This window comes from Malaya genurostris, chromosome 2 (assembly GCF_030247185.1).
Source record: "Malaya genurostris strain Urasoe2022 chromosome 2, Malgen_1.1, whole genome shotgun sequence".
In the NCBI taxonomy this organism is placed as follows: Eukaryota; Metazoa; Arthropoda; class Insecta; order Diptera; family Culicidae; genus Malaya; species Malaya genurostris.
This window is the reverse complement of record NC_080571.1, coordinates 154,445,999-154,465,378: the sequence shown is the minus strand read 5'-3', so window position 1 is coordinate 154,465,378 and position 19,380 is coordinate 154,445,999. Positions and strand designations below refer to the sequence as shown.

At 36.1% G+C, this 19,380-nt stretch overlaps 1 protein-coding gene across 2 annotated transcripts in view; it reads right to left on the bottom strand.

The window, feature by feature from the left end:
• The window catches only part of LOC131429596 (alpha-actinin, sarcomeric), a 288,179-nt gene that overhangs the window by 156,320 nt on the left and 112,479 nt on the right, over positions 1 to 19,380 (bottom strand). Inside the window, exons 3-6 of one of the 2 annotated variants that reach the window (XM_058593822.1) lie at positions 17,534 to 17,695; positions 17,227 to 17,481; positions 17,006 to 17,159; positions 16,825 to 16,910 (exon numbers count right to left, since the gene is read on the bottom strand). In XM_058593822.1, coding sequence (XP_058449805.1) covers positions 16,825 to 16,910; positions 17,006 to 17,159; positions 17,227 to 17,481; positions 17,534 to 17,695 — 657 coding nt within the window. The remainder of the gene's footprint in view (positions 1 to 16,824; positions 16,911 to 17,005; positions 17,160 to 17,226; positions 17,482 to 17,533; positions 17,696 to 19,380) is intronic. The other variant, XM_058593823.1, reaches the window with a different exon arrangement.

Here is a 19,380-nt window from a genome sequence, read left to right as displayed (position 1 = left end):
ATTGATTCCTAACTTACTGATTATATATCTGATGGCATGTACGGGTGTCTCACGAAAAATTGCGAATTTAAAAGTGCAATAATAATAAAACGGGTTATACTTTTAAAGAAATTTTTATGAAAAGTAATTTCGTTCAAATGACATCCACGGCTGGTTTGGCAGTAGCCAATATGATCCATCTAATTTTTGAGTGCATTTTCAATTGTTTTTGGTATCATGTCATCAATACATAGCAACTTGAATTTCCTGCTTGAGGTTTTAACTTGGTTCTGGATGGTTGAAGTAAGATTTATCTTTAACCGCTCTCCAAAGAAAATAATCTGGCGGCGACAAATTGCAGCTTCTCGTAGGCCAATTGACAACACAATTTCTGATTATTCGATTTTCAAAGATTGTTCGCAGAACATCAATTGTTTCATTGGCTGTTTGGCACGTAGCGCCAAACATTGTTCATAAATAAAATTCATGAATTAACCTTTCATATAAATGTAAAATCATTGAAATCTATCAAACCGTTTTCATATAATTGCATTTTTAAATTCGAAAGTCTTTGTGGGACACCCTGTAGAAAGAGATAAGTTGTTGCGTTTAGTATAGTGGTTTTCAGCTGGACATAGAATGCGACGGAATCGTAGCAGGATAGCGAAATAATGAGCGTCAGAGCCACTGATGCCAGGTTTGCAGATTGGTATGTAAATTTGCAATTTCGTTTGTTAGCAGACTTTGCAATTATGCCGACTTTTTTGCAGATTTTCGAAATTTTTATAAACAATCGTCCATTTTAATGACTTTTGCTATTACTGTAGGGTTTTCGTTTGGTTTTTTCGTCATACTTCTAAATATTGAGGTCGCATAGGACCATTTCTAATACGCAGACGCCTAAAATTTCACCTGGCATCGCTACCAGAAAATTGAACAGTTGTTTTAACCCCTTCGCTGTCTGTTGTATTGAAATTAACTAGCATTAGGCCAATAGAAAAATTAATCGGCTGTTGGATTGAGGCCAATTGCATTTTCAACTGGTAAAATTCTTTAGCGACAATTGTTATTTCATTGTTCATCGAAAGCATCAACAAATGTATTTCTGTCAAAGACGACCAACTTTTTAGAGTAGACAAATAGCACAATCGAATAAAGTACGAGGTTTTGAAAACCAAGGCATCGATAATAAAAATTTATAAATGAAAAGGAAACATACTAAGCACAAAATAACCATTATGTACGATTCAGACGATCCGCCTTCTTCGGTCACAGTCAATCTCCGCCACCGGCACCATCAACATTAATTACATGCATTCTTATGGAGCCATTCACACGTAACGTCACCGTCACGATCCGTGCAAGTTGTAGCTGTAATCTGCCACATACGCATTATCAATATGAATTCATTATGACTAAAGTTTTCTTAATAATAAATAAAAATTTAGTCATTGTAACGGTCAATTCAAAAAATATTTTTTTCTGGCTTGTGGTCTCGAAGGGGTTGAATCGATGCGAATGACAGTTTCGCTATCTTTGCGGCATTTTGTCGCGATCTTATCGCATCGCAATCTTTTCTAGCCGACAGTGAAAATCACTATACAGCTCGAGAAATTCCCGATTGAGTTCTACCCATTTCTCCGGATTTTAGAGGCGCTCATAGTTAAATAAGACATATGCATGGCAAAATATCATATTTATATTTATATTTATATATATATATATATATATATATATATATATATATATATATATATATATATATATATATATATATATATATATATATATATATATATATATATATATATAAATATATACATATATATATATATATATATATATATATATATATATATATATATATATATATATATATATATATATATATATATATACTTTTTTTTTTTTTTGTTTGATCAGTATATACTCCCACCGGGTTCGTACATAAAAAAATAGGAAAACTTGCCGGAAAAGTGGGAAAAATTCATAAAATTGTTTTGTATGGACAATGGAAAAAATTTTGTGTGTTGCATTGCAGAAACTATCGGTCAGATTTGAAGTGAGTGAAATTATTTTGTAAAATTGCCGGTTTTGGGAGAATAATTCAATGATTGTCATCAATCGCAGTGTGAGTAGCTTTGTATCATTTCTTTTTAAAATAATAATTACACCGTAATATCATTTCAGGCGATGGAAGATATTGAGATGCGTTCGATCGCTCAACGGTGCAGTTCCAGCAGCTGAATAGAACACCCTTGGTAGTTCAATAATATAGTTACATTGTTGAAATATGTAAAAAGATTAATATTAAATAAATAAAGTAATCATAGTTCACTTTATTGTTTGCGTTTTATTTTTCAAACCATCGAACGAAAACTGAAATCAAATTACCCAAGTTGATTTTTATATCGCTTGCGTAGTTTCTACCTAATCAGTACTATTGATGCTTTTACTCAAAAATAAGTAAAACCCATTTTACCCAAAATTGGCTTCCTGCACACAACCCCTCCATTGAGTGAAAAGTACTTAAAATTAGGTAATTTTTTGGCAGCGTGTAGTATTCTTTTCTTCGACGGCCAAACACTCGTTGGAATTCGTTGTGCGCTAAACACCTATCTATAGATCGTTGAAAAAATCGTTTGACGCGCTATGAAGATTTCACATGCATATTTGATCGATGTGATTCGTCATTACGTCGAACCGCGTGCCTAATTGGGTATCAAAATTGTTGCTTGCCAAATGACTTAATGACGGAATGCTATGTCATATGATCTAGAAAACCGCTGTAAGCAGGAGAAAAAGTTCTGATATCATTTACCAGTTGATGAATTGGGTGTTCAATGGAGTCAGATGAATAGTATTGGTCATCGCGGGGGCAAGATTAACAAATCAGAAATTACTTTACTATGGGGCGCCTTTTCAAAACTAGCCATACGGAAGAATGGACAGAACTTAATCGTGAATATCTCGACTTGTATTAACGGCAGCAACATAATTCTTTCACCATTTCATCAAAAATATGATCAGGAATTTAGGATAATATTTTGAACAGTGTGAGATAAGCACAAACAACTCAAAAATTAAGTTTTCTCAAACTTTGAAAACAACGCGGAAAACTATTTACTTTTGCTTGGCCTTTTCGCGCAAGGACGACGATTTTGAGGTAGTCAGGCACATATCTTCAACTGACAGCGTATAAAAGGGGAACCGTGGTCGAAAATCGATCATTTCTTCTTGTGCGTTGGATGGAAGCAGACGTCAGGGCGAGAAGACGCATTCAAGCAGCGGCATCGGAGAGCGCACCTTTCGCGTGGTTGAAAAAAGAAACGCACATGTCGTAATTCCCATTTACCTTCCAGTCATTAAACCAGTTTGGTATCGTTTGGCACTGGGAGCCGAAGTGTTGCGGTTTGTTCGCAAAGCTAGTTTCAATTCAAGCAAGAACGATTGCATCAGACAGCAGAACTGCTGGTCGTTTGCATTGGAGAGAAAGAAAACGAAAAGTGGACAACATATAAAATCAGCCGTTCTAATGGCTCTAAAAGAAAAATAAAGAACTATTAAGATTACTTCTTAGCAAATCGAAGGTAGAAACATCATTTTAGTGAAAATCCAAAATAGTTTGATTTGCTTCGTGCACTTTTCGCTGTGCGAAAATCGTTCCGAACTGTGCTAAATATCCTACAGAATTCCACAATTTGGTCCTTCTAAAAGGCAGAAATGAATCCTGTACAGCATCTTGATAGTTTCTTTCAATGAAATATGCAAATCCGAAATGAGATAATCGACGTCAAAAATCGTTTAAAACTCTAGTAATGAAAAGGGGAACAGTTTCACAATTCAAACAATCGATCAACTATCTATTCGAATTCGAAACTATAAAGAAATCGTGTCAGTTTTATTCGTATTCAAGACATCCAGTTATGTCTGACATTACACACCCGTACTTTTTTAATTGATCAATGAAAAGGTTGTGCTGTAGAAGCGCTAAGGTCAAACTAAGAGATTTTCCTTGCGTTGCATGATCGAACTGGTAAGATCAATATCAAATTAAAATTTAAGCGTCGTCTCCAAGCAATCAAAAGTTCCGCAGTACCTGAAAACATCGACCTTATTAGATCTCTAAAGTACGCATGGTACGCTTTTTGATAACTTGAACGTACAGAACAGATTCTGAAAAAAAACTGTCTCGCTGCTTAAAAACTGTACACACCGTAATTATTTTTACGGATGTCGGTACAGTTTTGCTGACTTTCAAACAGCTGAACACATTCGGTAATCCGATCAGTGAAAGTTTTATTTGCTGAATGAGAGAGTAGAGTTCCGCTGAACTTCGATCTGTCATAATTCCATTTTTCCAAAATATATAGATGATAATGCCTTTAAAGTGAGTGTGTACAGTGCCTAACGAATTGTCATCGCCGTTTTAGTGACAGTTGTTCTTGTTCTCGTATTATTCACGCTCGAAATTGTCTGTTTATGTGCCCAATTCTCGCCATTTGCGGGCAGTTTACTTTTCAATTACAATTAGAAAAAATGCAACTGAAGCGCATCGAATGCTTTCAAAAACTTACGGTGATGCTGCTCTGAGTAAAAGAACGTGTCGAGAGTGGTTTCAACGTTTTAAAAATGGTGATTTCGATGTCGAAGACAAACATGATGGTGGAAGAGAAAAAACCTTCAAAGATGAACAACTAAACAACAACAACTCTTAAAACCGGGTGAAATCATCACAGGAGATCGCTACCGAACGCAACTGATGCGCCTTAGTCGCGCGCTAAAAGAAAAGCGGCCACAGTATCAAGAGCGACATAACAAAGTCATCCTCCAACACGACAATGCTCGGTCTCACGTCGCAAAAGTGGTCAAAAAGCAATTGGAAACGCTGAAATGGGAACTCTTGCCCCACCCGCCGTATTCCCTAGATGTCGCCCCTTCTGACTTCTACCTATTCCGTTCGATGGCACACGGCCTGGCAGATCAACATTTTCAATCCTTCGAAGAGTTGGAAAAATAGATTGCTTCATGGATAGCGTCAAATAAGGACTCCTTTTTTCGAGCCGGGATCCGAAAATTTCCGGAAAGATTGAAGAATGTTGTCGATAGAGACGGACAATACTTTGAATAATACATCTGTAAGCACTTTTTCGCGATAAAGCTTTAAATTTTGGAAATAAAACGGCCGTTACGAAATACCGGATCCGGAACAGTAAAGAACCCATAGTTCAACATAGCGACAGCCGAGAGTCCGCCGACCAACGCAGCAAGGAAAATGCTGACACGGGGTAAACCCGACATAGCAACCGTTCCAGCCATCAACCACACTACATCGAAGACAACGTGGCCGATCGACGATATCGAACTTTGCTGAATCCAGTCGGTGTCGAACAGTCGTTTGCACCGCACGCGTATGGCTCCTGGAAATTTTTTCTGGCTACCTAGAGTTCCATTGATTCAAGGCTTCAGTCTTTTTCAAGGCTACCACTAACAGTCTTTTTAAAGACTAACAATTAGTCAGCTTTCTCAAGGCTACACAAAGAGTGATATTTGAGTGACTAAGTGATACAAAGAGTGACTTAGAGATTAAACAGCCTTTTTTATGGCTTGCTATTCAAAGAACTATTCTTCGAACTAATCTATCTTTATTAAGACTACCACAAAATCAGTCCTTATCAAGACTTTTCCTAACTAGAAGTCTAATCGAAGACTAATTTAGCCTAGTTAATTTAATTTAAAATTTCATTCATTTAAAAAATGCCTGCGTCCAACCGGAGAGGCAACAAGCCTAAGGCTAAAAATAATTCAATACGGAATAAATCACAATCCGTTATTCAACATTTTTCTAATAACATTCACGATCTTATAGAATCTGAATGTAAAAATAAAAGACAACGGACGGATTTCCCTTCCGTTGATCCTATGCCGACTAACAATATTTACGAGATTCTTCCTGAATCCGATTGTAGCGACATAGAAGAAAATTCTTCAAAAATTCATAAAATGCACGCTAGTCGTTCTGGGAAGACACAACAATCTATGCCACCAATGACGGTGATGATTTCCGACTTCAAAGCATTACGTACTGAGATTCTACTTTTCTCTCGGAAGTAAAAGTCTCATTTCAAATCGGACGAAGAGGAGAATGTAGAGTTTTGGTTGATGGATTGGAGGATTACAAACGTCTTATTCGATGTTTGTCCGAGAAACTTCATAAATTTTATTCATATGATATAAAATCAGACAGACCCTTCAAGGTTAAAAATGAACTAAAAGAATTGTCTGGTTTTGCCCCTTCCCAAGTAATACTTATGAAAAAAAGAGCGAATGGTACTTCTAAACCACGCTCTGGAATTTCCCATGAACTTTACCTAATACAATGTAAACAATTTGAAAACTTTAGAAAAAGGACGTTTTATTTCCCACATTAAAATTCATTGGGAACATTATAAACGGCATAATCGTATTGCAAACTTAACGCATAGTCGTCGCTTCCAAGGCTTCGGCCATGGAACCAAAAATTGTTGGTGGTGTTTGAATTGTGGTAAATCGCATTCGAAAGACGTTTGTCCAATGAATGCAAACACTGATAAATTGCGATGGAAATCATAAATCCAATTATTTGAAATGTCCTGTCAGGGAAAAAAATTTAAACGCTCGTTCGCTTAGACAACAAGTCAAATTTACAAAACATACCTGAAAATCAAAAAACCGTTACAAATGCCACGCCTAATTCTTCTAAGGCACTTATTTCTTCGAATTAAAAACAAAAAACAGGTACGCCTTCCAATTCGTCTTCTAACGAAAACATTTTATTGACAGGTAGATCGGCCATATCATCTTCTTCTAATGGCAGTTCTAATGGCAGTCTTCCTACAAATATTCCTTCAATGCCATTCGCTTCTTTAAATGAAGTTGATTTAGGCGATATAACTGAAAATAAAATGATCCTACAAGATCCACTTTTTCAAATGATCATCCAAATAAATTCGACTTCATCACTTTTTGAAGCATTTCTAATCGGATGACAATTTGCAAATAATATTATAATGAATTTTTAAATTAAATTTAAATTTTAAGTGATGTTAAATAATTATTTGAATATTTTAAATTGGAATGTTCGATCCTTAAAATCGAGTGAAGATGAATTTTCTAATTTTCTCAAAGTTCACAAAATTCATATTGCCATTGTGACAGAAACTTTTCTTAAACCAAATGTCAAATTGAAAGGCAACCCGAGCAGAGTGTGAGATCAAATTGAAAATTCATTTTGATGTTGTGATGTTCGCATTTATCGATTACTCAATTTGCTGCTGTTTTGGTCGTTTCAAGTGGCAAAACATAAAAATCGAAAGCAAAAAGATATCCCGATGATAGCAAAAAGAAAACTATTTTTGCTAACAGCGAAAGCAAACTGAAATCTAAATAAGATATAGATTTTTTCTTGTTGATAGCAAAACTAGTTTTCAATTTGAAGTTATTATCACACAACGAAAACTAAACTGGAATGCATAATCAGTTATTGATTTGCTTTAAAAAGACATTACTGAAAACAAACACGTCGCGAGCATAAGCTAAAAATAGATTGGGCAAAAGACCCGGGATAGTATATCTTTAGGCGATATTTCTAGCAACAATAAAAAAAGCGTCAAAAGCACCAACACAGAGAGAGACTTGGGTTTCGAACCTAGGTGATTTGGATTCCGAACTCTCTGCGAATGCTATGGACTGTGACGTTAAGCTGTAAGTAGATGGAGAATTTTCGATCATATGACAAGCAGTGTTGATTCACAAAGCTGTATACAGGTAGTTTTAGCCGACGCACACTCGTTTCGTCGCATCCGTCCCGCAACCATCGTGAATGGAAGTGCGGCTATTTGATAGGTATGAAAATGTGCTCTTTGTCTTTCTCGTATCCAGAAACTGTAGCATATGAACATCATAACATCAAATTGAGTTATTTATTTGATCTCACTCTACTCGAGTATGTAGTCACTTTGAAATACGAATTTCTAGGCTCAGGAGAGCGAGCGCTTAGGTTGAAGTCTTTTACAGCAAAGGCTTACTGGAAACGTGAATTAGGAATCTGACAATAAGCAATCTCAGATCATATGTTATTTCGATTCCAAAAAAATATCTTACTTATTTCGACTAATTGGGACAATTAACGAGTATCTCACTTCTGCTCACAGACAGCATCACACTGATTTAACAAATTTTTAATTCTTGTGTAGACTTAAATTCGGGATCATTCGATGAAGATTAATTTCGGAGCGAACATTAAGCAATTTATTTGCTTGCTTCAGATAAAATGGGTTAAACATAGATAAGGTAGTTTGTGTGGTTATGAAAAAAATCACATAACTTGACGAGAATCGACACGTTTTGAAGATCATCGAAACATTTTGCATACCTTAGAATTGACGAGGGGTAAATGCAGCAAGTGCCTTCGAAAAGGGGGGTGTAATGTTTCCAATGTTATAACTCCGAAACTACTGAACGGATTGCTATCAAATTTAGCACAGATACTTCTTGCTCTTCAGAGATGGTCATAAGTGTATTTTATGGGGAAGGAGGCCTAGCTAGGGTCTTTAACAGGAGATTAAACTCAAACATGCTAAGGATAAATTGTATATATGATCGAACATAACTCCAAAACAACTCAATTGATTATTAACATTCTTGGCACATGTAATTCTTGCTCTTCATAGGTTCTTATAGGAGATATTTTAATGAGAAGGGGGGTGGAAGAGATGGTGGTTGCAGTAAGTGTTTGCTAACAGGGGGAATTTGAGTCAAAATGTTTCGAGTTTTACGAAATCGAAATTCCTCGACAGACACAGATATTTATTACAACTAAAAGATGATCGTAAGAATATTTATACGCGTGAAAAGATAGCAAGTGTCTATTGAAGAAGCTCTCAGTTCAATTGTTCGTAAATATCGGAATAATTCCATAACAACTCAGTAAATTATCACCAAACTTGGCAGAGGTACTTTTTGCAATTCAGAGGTGGTAATAAAATTATTTTTTCTTGTCGAGATCAGATATTCATTGCACAGGTGAATAAAAGGTTGGAGTTTGTAGCAAGTGCCTCTAAAAAGAGGTTTATTGTTAAATTTATCTTATTTGACGACAAACGAGGGAAGCCGGAGGATATAGACTAGGCGAAAAGAGTCTGGAAAATCAATTTTCATCCCCCCCTCTCTTTTTTTGACGAGCACAGATACTTTTTACACTACTCAGAGGGCAGAGAGTTGTTGCAAGTTCACTAACAAAAGAGGAGTTTAATGTAAAATTCATTGGACGAGAAACGATACTTCTTGATTAATACAGATATTACCTTCACATCAAAATAGATTAAAGGGTTATTTCAAGGAAGGAGTGTAGCAAGTGCCCCAAACATGGGAAGTATAAAGTGAATTGATCGCATTTTATGAAAAAATAATACTTCTTGACCAGTACTGCATATTTCTAGCAACTAAGTAAGGATCACAAAAATATTCACAAGAGGCAGGGAGAATAAATATTCTTAACCAAGGGAGGTAAAATTGATCTGAATTGACGAAGAAATCATACAATAATGTGCATTTTTTTTCATGTAAATTGAGAAAACTGTCGAACCGAGTTGATGAAAATAAGTTTACGATAACATTTGAATTAACTGAATCGTTATTCTATAGAACGAAATTGTTATCTAACGTAGTTATGAACAGCCTTTCGTTACCAAATAATTATTATCACAGTCTTGAGCGATTACGTGGAAATAGGTTGTGTTTCACTACGCTCTGAGTATTTCAATGGTCAGAACAATTCCAAAAATTGTTTTTGCGGCCTTGTATTTACGAAACATTTCCGAGCAACGCCGGGTAATTCAGCTAGTATGATATAAAGAAAAGCGTATTATTAAAAAAACTTGTTAGTTGATGCACGAAAAAACAATCACTTTGGCAATACCGATACTCGAATTCTGAACCACAGACAATAACGGTCAAAACATCATCCGAAAATAATAGTCAGAACATTTAACATCTTTTTTTTTAACTAAACACGAAAACTGTTAGAGAATCTGATATTTAACGTATCCCACCAGAAGGAAATCGTTGACGTCAAATGTATTTTTGATATCAAGTTCCTGAAGAAGGTCTTTCTGTGGCTGACGATCAGCGAGATGAGAATGCCCAAGCCGCTATTCGTCCTCGAAAATTTAAATCTTAATAATTTAATTTTAACTCATATTATAATAAATAGTTATTTAAAAAAAAGGCGGGTGGGTAATGTCAGAGACATAACTGGATGTCGTGAATACGAAAACAACTGGCATGTTCCTTAACACTTCCGAATATCAATTAGTTGATCAATTGTATGAATTGTGCAAGCATTCTCCTTTTTCACATTTTTCGCAAAAACAAAGAAGGCTTCACTTGATCTCGATTACTGTGAATTTCACACAGCGAAAAGTGCACAAATCTAACCAAACTGTTCTTGATTTGCACTAAACTGAGGATAACTACCTTCGATTTGCGAACAACAAATCCTAATAGTTCTTTAGAAAACTTTTAGAGCCATTAGAACGGCTGATTTTGTGTAATGCTCTCGACCGTTGTTTTTTCACCAATGCTAATGACTGGCAGCTGTGACGTAATCGCTCTTGTCGAAAGCGAAACTAGCTGTGCAGACGACACAAAACACATCTGCTCGAATTGGCGATAGAATCAAAACTGATTCAATTTTTGTTAGGAGCTTTCTTTTTACGTGATTTCGATTGCAGCTTTTTCACTAATGGGCGGTCCTAACGGCTATAAAACTAGCCGCATACAGAATTTTAATGTCGATTATTTCATTTCGGATTTGCATAATTTATTGAAAGAAACTATCAATATGCTGTAGGGATTCGTTTCCAGCATTCAGAAGGGTCAAATTGCGTAACTCTCTACAACATTAAACACTGGAACATTTTTCGCAAAAAAAGAAGGCTTCACTTGATACTTGTTTATACCAAACATTTCAGAAAAGTTTAATTTTGAATTATTTGAGATTATGTCACAAAACTGAAAATTTTATCATAAAATTATGATCATATTTTCGATGGCATGTAGTAGAAATTATGTTGATTCGTTAGATACAACAATAAATATTCACGATCAAAAACTTATCACTCTCCCAGAGGGTAAATTTTGAAAAGGCACCCCATAGTAAAGTAAGTCGTATTCACGACAAAAAAAAACTTTGCTGAATTGTCAAATCCGAATTAACAAAAGTTTTAGTGATAGGAATTTTTAGTCAGTCTTGAGTGAGATATGTAAGCGAATCCATGTAACCGAGAATTAAGTGAAAAAAAGTTTTTTTTTATTTAAACCGCGATAGTACACTGCATAATTGGCGCAATCAGTAAGTCAAGTGGTAAAACGAAACAAAAAGTGTTAGAGAAGTGAATATTCAAGAACATCTTTTATCGTGAAAAAGTGGTACGATTCGACGAGTGAGTGAAATAAAGTTTTTTTTTATACAAACCGCCGTGTACTATGGCATAATTGGCGCAGTCAGTACGCCAAGTGGTAGAAACGAAACAAAAATTGTTAGAGAAGTGAATATTCAAGAACATCTTTTATCGTGAAAAAAGTGGTACGATTCGATGTCCAACGGAGAACACGGAGGACACCGACATTCCAGCGATAGCTATTTCGGAGAGGACATCCGGAATTTGAAATATCGGAAAGGATCGATCTCGCCACCTGGAACCATCCCTACACACTCAAAGAGCAGACTCCCTGATGAAAAGAATCATCTTGTAAATAACCTTCACCTTATTATTATTATTAAGAAGTGAAAACGAGTGCCTAAGAGTGGCTTAAAGACAGTTAAAAATTAGAAACGAGGTAGTAGGCAAATAGTGAGGGTATATCATTAATAGCTGAACTCCATGTGACTAGAAGTTTAAAATTCAAAAAATAAACTGCAGAACATATCACTGGCAATTAAAGACCGTGATATTCAAAAATTAAAAATTCGAAAAACTAGTGCAAGGTTCGACGCAAATCAAATTATGGTGGAACCAATTGACACGAAAGAGCTGGTCGAACAAGTCAAGCGACTGACCGAAAACCAAGCTCAACTAATCCAAACGATAAATTCTTTACAGAACAAAGAGAATGACCCATTCTTTAGCTACACTACACCTGACCCGATCAGGAATATTTTAAATTTTAGCTGTAATAAGAAGAAAGTCTAAGCCTGGGTGCAAGACACCGAACAAACGCTAAAACTTTTCGAACAATACAAAAATGATATATGTTATGGACAAATAGTCCGTAGTGTAAAAAATAAAATCACGGGAGAAAGAGAAATCTTGATAGCTTCCGGTAACCACACAACATGGGAGGAAGTTAAAGAAGCTCTGCTTACTGCGTACGGTGACCGTCGCGATATAACAAGTTATATCAAGTCACTCTTTTATGTCAAGCAGGCAAGAAAAACTTGTCTGAATACTATAATAAAATCCGAGCAATAGATACTGCTATTAAATCAGCAGCCGCCAATATGGATGACTACAAATCATCCACAAAAGCAATCAATTCTTTCATAAACCTCATAACACTAACACGGTTCATTGACGGGTTGAACGAAGAAACATCAATGCAAGTTGCAGACCTGAAACATTAGAACATGCTTTCGAAATTACGCAACAGTACTCTAATGCGGCATATAGATTTAGACTCGACAAAAAAACACATAATCCGACACCTTATTGCACTCAACAGAATAGCGGACAAAATAAATACACAAAACTAAATGCAGGGAATTCTAATCCACGTCAGCACGATAAGACCCTATCAGGTAAATTTAAAAACCGTTCACAAAATGACGAGGACATATCCATGCGGACTCACGTTTCCGAAATGCGTATTACAATCCTCAAACCAAATTACACCGAAATAGATATAGTACCAATATTCAAAAGGTATCTCAACCCCAGAGAAATAAATTGCTTACGCGTACCCATAGAATTTAGACAACTGGTTCAGGAAACTTACAAAAAATATTCGAATCTAATCACATCTACAAAGTTCTCATTTCAGAAATTTTACTGGAGGACGTCAGGCTGGAAGCAGAACAGGATATACTAGTAAGGCGTTTGCAAGAAAAGCACAATTAATACAGAAAAGCATAGATGTTTTTTTTATGAAAGGACTAAATTGGTTAACGATAGTGGACTCCTTCTCAAAATTCGCTAACATAATTCCTTTAGAAACTAGAACAATAGTTGACTTAAAAAGAGCACTTAGTGAACATATCAGAATATTTGGCAGACCACTAACTATCGTCAGCGACCAGGAACCAGCATGCATATCCATAGACTTTACAGGGTTTCTGAATGACCTTGGCATTTCCATCCACCATGCCAGTAACTCTCAATCAAACGGAATAATCGAGAGATTTCATTCTACAATAATTGAGTTATATCGAACATTAAAGCATAAATTTCCAAACAAATCAATTATTGAAGTAATGAATCTTTTAACCGACATTTACAATAACACAATACATTCAGCTACAAAAAGGAAGCCTAGAGAAATCATTTTCAACGTTTCAAACTCCACGAACGTAGAAGAACTACAAGAGGCAGAAGACAATATTCAATCGGCAGTCAAAACGCAACAACATCAAAACAAACAAAGACATGAAAAGAAACACGAAAATAAGCAAACACCACTCGAACTTAAACCTGACGAAACAAAATACGTTCGAATATCACAGAGACAGACGAAGGACAAAGACCCATTCAAATTAGTAAAAACAAAGACTGACAATCTACTCACTTTCAGAGACACAAACAATATAAAAATCCACAAGAACCGACTGAAAAAGTAACCTCACACTACTACTTTACTCAGAATTTTCTTGACTCACTACGTATCGTCTACAAAGATGTGACAAATAACAATGGACTTATAGCCTTTAAACTTGACACAGAATTGGATTAGGATATGAACGAATCGTTAATAAGGGATCTAGGCAACATCGAACTAAACATCAACCATATTGAGAAAATGACCCTATCCCTCAAAACTAGAGATCACTTACACGAAACACTATCAAGAAAAATTAAAATTGCTAGAGAGAAACTTAAAAGCCTTAAGCCCCACAGACAGAAACGCGGATTAATCAACGCATTTGGAACAATGGTTAAATACATAGCAGGTAATCCCGACGAAGAAGATTTAAAAACCATACTACTAAGCCAGGAAATATTACAAGATCATGAAAACAAAATTGTAAATAACCAAATGAAATAAATCAATATCAATACTAGTTTCCAAAACAGAATAAATAATGTCACAAATATCATTAGGAAAATTAGTTCTCAAATAACATTAATAAACAACACACTTAGAGAAGATACTGTTACAGAACACATTAACTTAATATTCAGACAATAGAAGAGCAAGTTGAATTTTCCAAACAAGATCTATTGAATAAAAATATACTATCGTTAGAAGAGAAAGAATACATCTTCCATAGACTAGTACAGCAAGACATGAACCTTAAATTCATAGACGAGATTTTTCAAATTCAGTTCAGCAAATTCAATAATCATCAAAGACAACATCGTTATTCTGATAAAGATACTAATACTGGACAACAACCCCTACGAGCTACTAGAACTACAGGCTACCAGCATAAATCAAACAAGAATCAGCACAAAAATCCAATTTGCAGCTAAAAGACAGAACCACATATTGCCACGATTACAAAAATGTAAAATTGGCGACAATTCAACACCGCTGGAAGACGAATGCTTCTATAGAATTCTAACACACCAGAAACCAAGATGTCCTAAAAGAAAAACAGATCAAACGACTAAAATAAAAGAAATCAGAAGAGGCTTCATATTCATACAAACATTCATCTAAAAGTATCTAGCTCCTGCGGCGACTCCACAGTCATAACGGAACCGACCGTCATCGAGACAGAGAACTGCACCATAAACGTACTAAACTATACTTTCCAAAAATAAGACGAATTCTCAGCAAAAGAATAATACCTAGTGCCAACTTACAACAAACACCCAGAAACAACCAATTACATACAAGAGAAAAATAAAGACCTCAGTATACAAAATCTGGAACTCCTGTAAGAGATCAACCTAAAATCTTACCAACACAGAAAAACCACCATCGTCGGAAGTACAATCGTCACCATAGTAATCATTAGCCTTCTCATCCTGGTAATCGCTATCACGAAGAACAGGAAACGCACTGAAGATAAATACACCACAAGAAAATATGCGGATCCCGAAATTTCGGAGATCAGAATCGAGAAAACCGAACCGAAGACGATACATTTCAAAAAGCTTCCAACAGTACAGCTTCCAAACAGTCGACCTAGGACGATCGCCGCTCTTAGAGGGTAGGTGTTACGAAATACCGGATCCGGAACAGCAACGCCAACAGTAAGGAACCCATAGTTCAACATAGCGACAGCCGAGGGTCCGCCGACCAACGCAGCAAGGAAAATGCTGACACGGGGTAAACCCGACATAGCAACGTGGCCGATCGACGATATCGAACTTTGCTGAATTGTCAAATCCAAATTAAAATAAGGTAGGATAGGAGATAGGAATTTGTAGTCAGTCTTGAGTGAGATATGTAAGCGAATCCATGTAACCGAGAATTAAGTGTAACTCAATGTTTGATCGGAGAAATAGGTATAAAGCGAGAGGACTAGTGTTTGATGGACAGAGAAGATGTTTGGATGTAAGATATCGGTCGGGTGACGGCCAGGATGTAGACCATGTTCGATGTACGTTGCTACTATGTCTGTTTCGAGTTTGAGTGTGGCTAAAGCAAGATCAGAGTGGCGAAATGGTAGCGCGTATGCATGGAATGCATAAGAACACAGGTTCGAGTCCTGTCTCTGAGCGTATCTCTTTACAAAAAATTCATCTTTTCTGTTAGTTTTTCTTTCACTTGGCATCTCCAATATATATTTCCGCTCAGTCATTGCAAAAACTGAACTTAGCCATGGCGGCTTTACGTCAAACTAAAATTAATAAATCGTTAAAAACAATTGCGGTTTGATTTTCCGTAACAATCTGCTTCTGGTAGGAAAGGGCAGACAATCAATACAACCTTCATAGGGGTCTGTCGCTGACGATGTCCAACCAGCGACTGGCACCATTAAAGAAGGTGACAAGCGATTATAAATACACTCTCCTACTCAATGCTTGATCGGAGAAATAGGTATAAAGCGAGAGGACTAGTGTTTGATGGACAGAGAAGATGTTTGGATGTAAGGTATCGGTCGGGTGACGGCCAGGATGTAGACCATGATCGATGTACGTTGCTACTATGTCTGTTTCGAGTTTTAGTGTGGCTAAAGCAAGATCAGAGTGGCGAAATGGTAGCGCGTATGCACGGAATGCATAAGAACGCAGGTTCGAGTCCTGTCTCTGAGCGTATCTTTTTCCAAAAAATTCATCTTTTCTGTTAGTTTTTCTTTCACTTGGCATCTCCAATATATATTTCCGCTCAGTCATTGCAAAAACTGAAATAAAGTGTTTTTTTTATTCAAACTGCGATAGTATATATATATATATATATATATATATATATATATATATATATATATATATATATATATATATATATATATATATATATATATATATATATATATATATATATATATATATATATATATATATTCCGTCCACTGGATTACTGGTCTAACGATACGTTCGTTATGTTATTAGTACAAAAAGCAACAATATTTACACGAAAATTCGGAAAGCGAAAACTATTGGCAGACATTAGATGTTAAATTTCCCAAATTTATCCAACCTGTTGAGCTCCTTGAAAAGCATGATAATAACATGAAACATACGTCATGATTGCTCGCTCGTCTGGTTTCGGAGTATTGATCAAATCTAAATGCAATTGTATGAAAATGTTATTAATAATTGGGATTCAGCGACGGTAGTACTATTTTTGGCTTAGTATACTTGATTTACATGAAACTTACCGTCTGGATCCAACATACGTGGAATATCGAGGTATTTTTCTGCGACATCGAAAGCCGTATTGAGATTCTCAAGCGGATTGTCTTTAGACAACTTGGAATAGTCAATTAAGTCTGGTCTGTGACGGTGAATCAGAGCACAAAAGGCAAGGCCATCCTATGAAACGATTAAACATAAATTATATTGTTTTAAATTGATTGGTTTTCGTTTGTAATGAATTTACCTTGAAGCTTAAGTGGAAGTTTTGAACATTCACATTTTTATACGGAGCGGTTTTGCGTTGACACCAAAGCAAGAGTCCTTCTTTAGCAGTCATTTCTTCCACTGAGATGTCTTGGATAGCGAAACGAAGTATAATGGTCCAAATCATACCAAGTGTCATTTTGAGATTGCCATCAACGATCTCCTCTGCTCCTATGGACACTAACTTAACTCCTTTTGATGCAATGAAATCCAATGCTTTATTGACGTTGGCAATCTAAGTAAGTGGATACAATAAGCCACGATAAATTGAAATCATTGCAACTTACTTTGTGGAACCGCATTTTACCACGATCGGGTTTTGGCAATGTTTCACCGGAGATAACCTCAAGCAATAGCATTAATTTGAGACCATTTCGGAAATCTTCTTCAATGTTTTCAATAGATGTACCAGCTTTACGTAAATGGCTATTGCACCAAGCTGTGAAAGTCTGCGAACGAAGAAAATTATGAATATAATGGGTTCTAGTAATACAAATATGAAAAAAAAAAGATTCTATAGCATTGCCCCTAAAACCATTTCCCAGAAACCATTTCGTCGGAAAATTTCTTGCAGAATGAACCATTCCACAGAAAAGCACTTCCCAGAGTACATTATTCCAGAATACTGTTTTCCAGAAAAGCATTCTCCAGAATATAAAAAGTCAAAGCTTTTTCCTCAAAAATTTATTGCCCATGAGTGGACGCCCCACGTTTGGCATAACGCCATTCGGTATAATGGTTATTTGACATAATAGTTATTTGGCATAATGATCATTTGGCATAACAGATCAACATGCTGCCTAATAGAACTTGTTCTAATTTACTGTGATTTTGAAAGGTTTAATGCAGCTACGCCTCATCGTTTTTATTGACCTGCTGTCCGACCTCGCTGCCGCTAGTTCGGACTTAACTGAGGGATAACCCCTAGCTTTGGGTAATCCGGGCAAACGCCCGCAGCTAGACAGAGGTGATTTCAGCGGGGGCGCTGCCCCCCCGGCAGTGGCCGGCGCTTCCGACGGCGGGTCGCCGGCGCACTCACGGCCTTCTATGACGAACAGAATATTGTGTTAGCATTTAATAAGATACTTATATAAAATAATAGTGTGCTATTTACTACCCTTTATGACTAGAAGATTCAAAGACGATAAGTAAATTAAACAATGTATCCAAACAATCTATTGTTAGTACACGCACAAAAGATCGAAGTAACGACGAAAAGTTAGCTTGCTACTCTAGACTATATGCGGAAACTAATACACAATTTAAAGAAACTATATTTGAATTGAAATAAATGTAGCTAAATGATTTCATACCCGTTATCTTGTTTGATTATTTTTTTTATTAAACTCGTTATTCTCCGATGCCTCTTCTCCAGACTAACAAAAAATTGCCTTGAAAATTACATGAGCATTCCCAAAATGAATTCGTTCTCGAAAATTATTTTCGTGGTACTGGTTCATTCTAGTAGATGTTTTTCTGGTAAAAGATCTGTTCCGGTAAACGTTATTCTGGGGAATGAATTCTAGGAAATGATTTTCTGGGGAATAGTATACAAATAAAAAAAAACATTTATTCAAAACGCTTCGTTTTTTATTTCGTGATTTTATTTATAGTTGTCTTCTTTTTTTGTAAGCAGTCACAGTGGCAGCAACCCCTTGCTTGAGTTCTACACTGGACCCTTGATAAGATTTACTTCTATGAGCTTCTAATTTAAATCAACACACAGATGTTCTTAGGCTATGGTGCCTACTTGTCCCTGTTTGTTTTTGTGCTGATTCAAACAGGTTTTATAAAATTGTTGTTATGTGTGTTCATCAGAGCTTTCACCATTCATTCATCAATGCAAGGAACTTGCAACAAAACGGTTCAGCGCAGCTACAGCACTCATACCAACAGACTGAGTTACTGGCTTCGATGCAGGAAATATACACGAGCGAACAGATTGGAGAACGAACCATTCCATACATACTTGCCGACGAGCGTGCCGTATTACGTTTAATACTATTGAACCTTTCTGAAAAAGAGTATGCAGTATTCTCTTTTCTCTCAAATATAGGCAATTCGTTCAAATAATTCATCGGTAGTATAAGTGATTCAAGCACACTATCGATGGTGAACCATTCACCATCAAAGA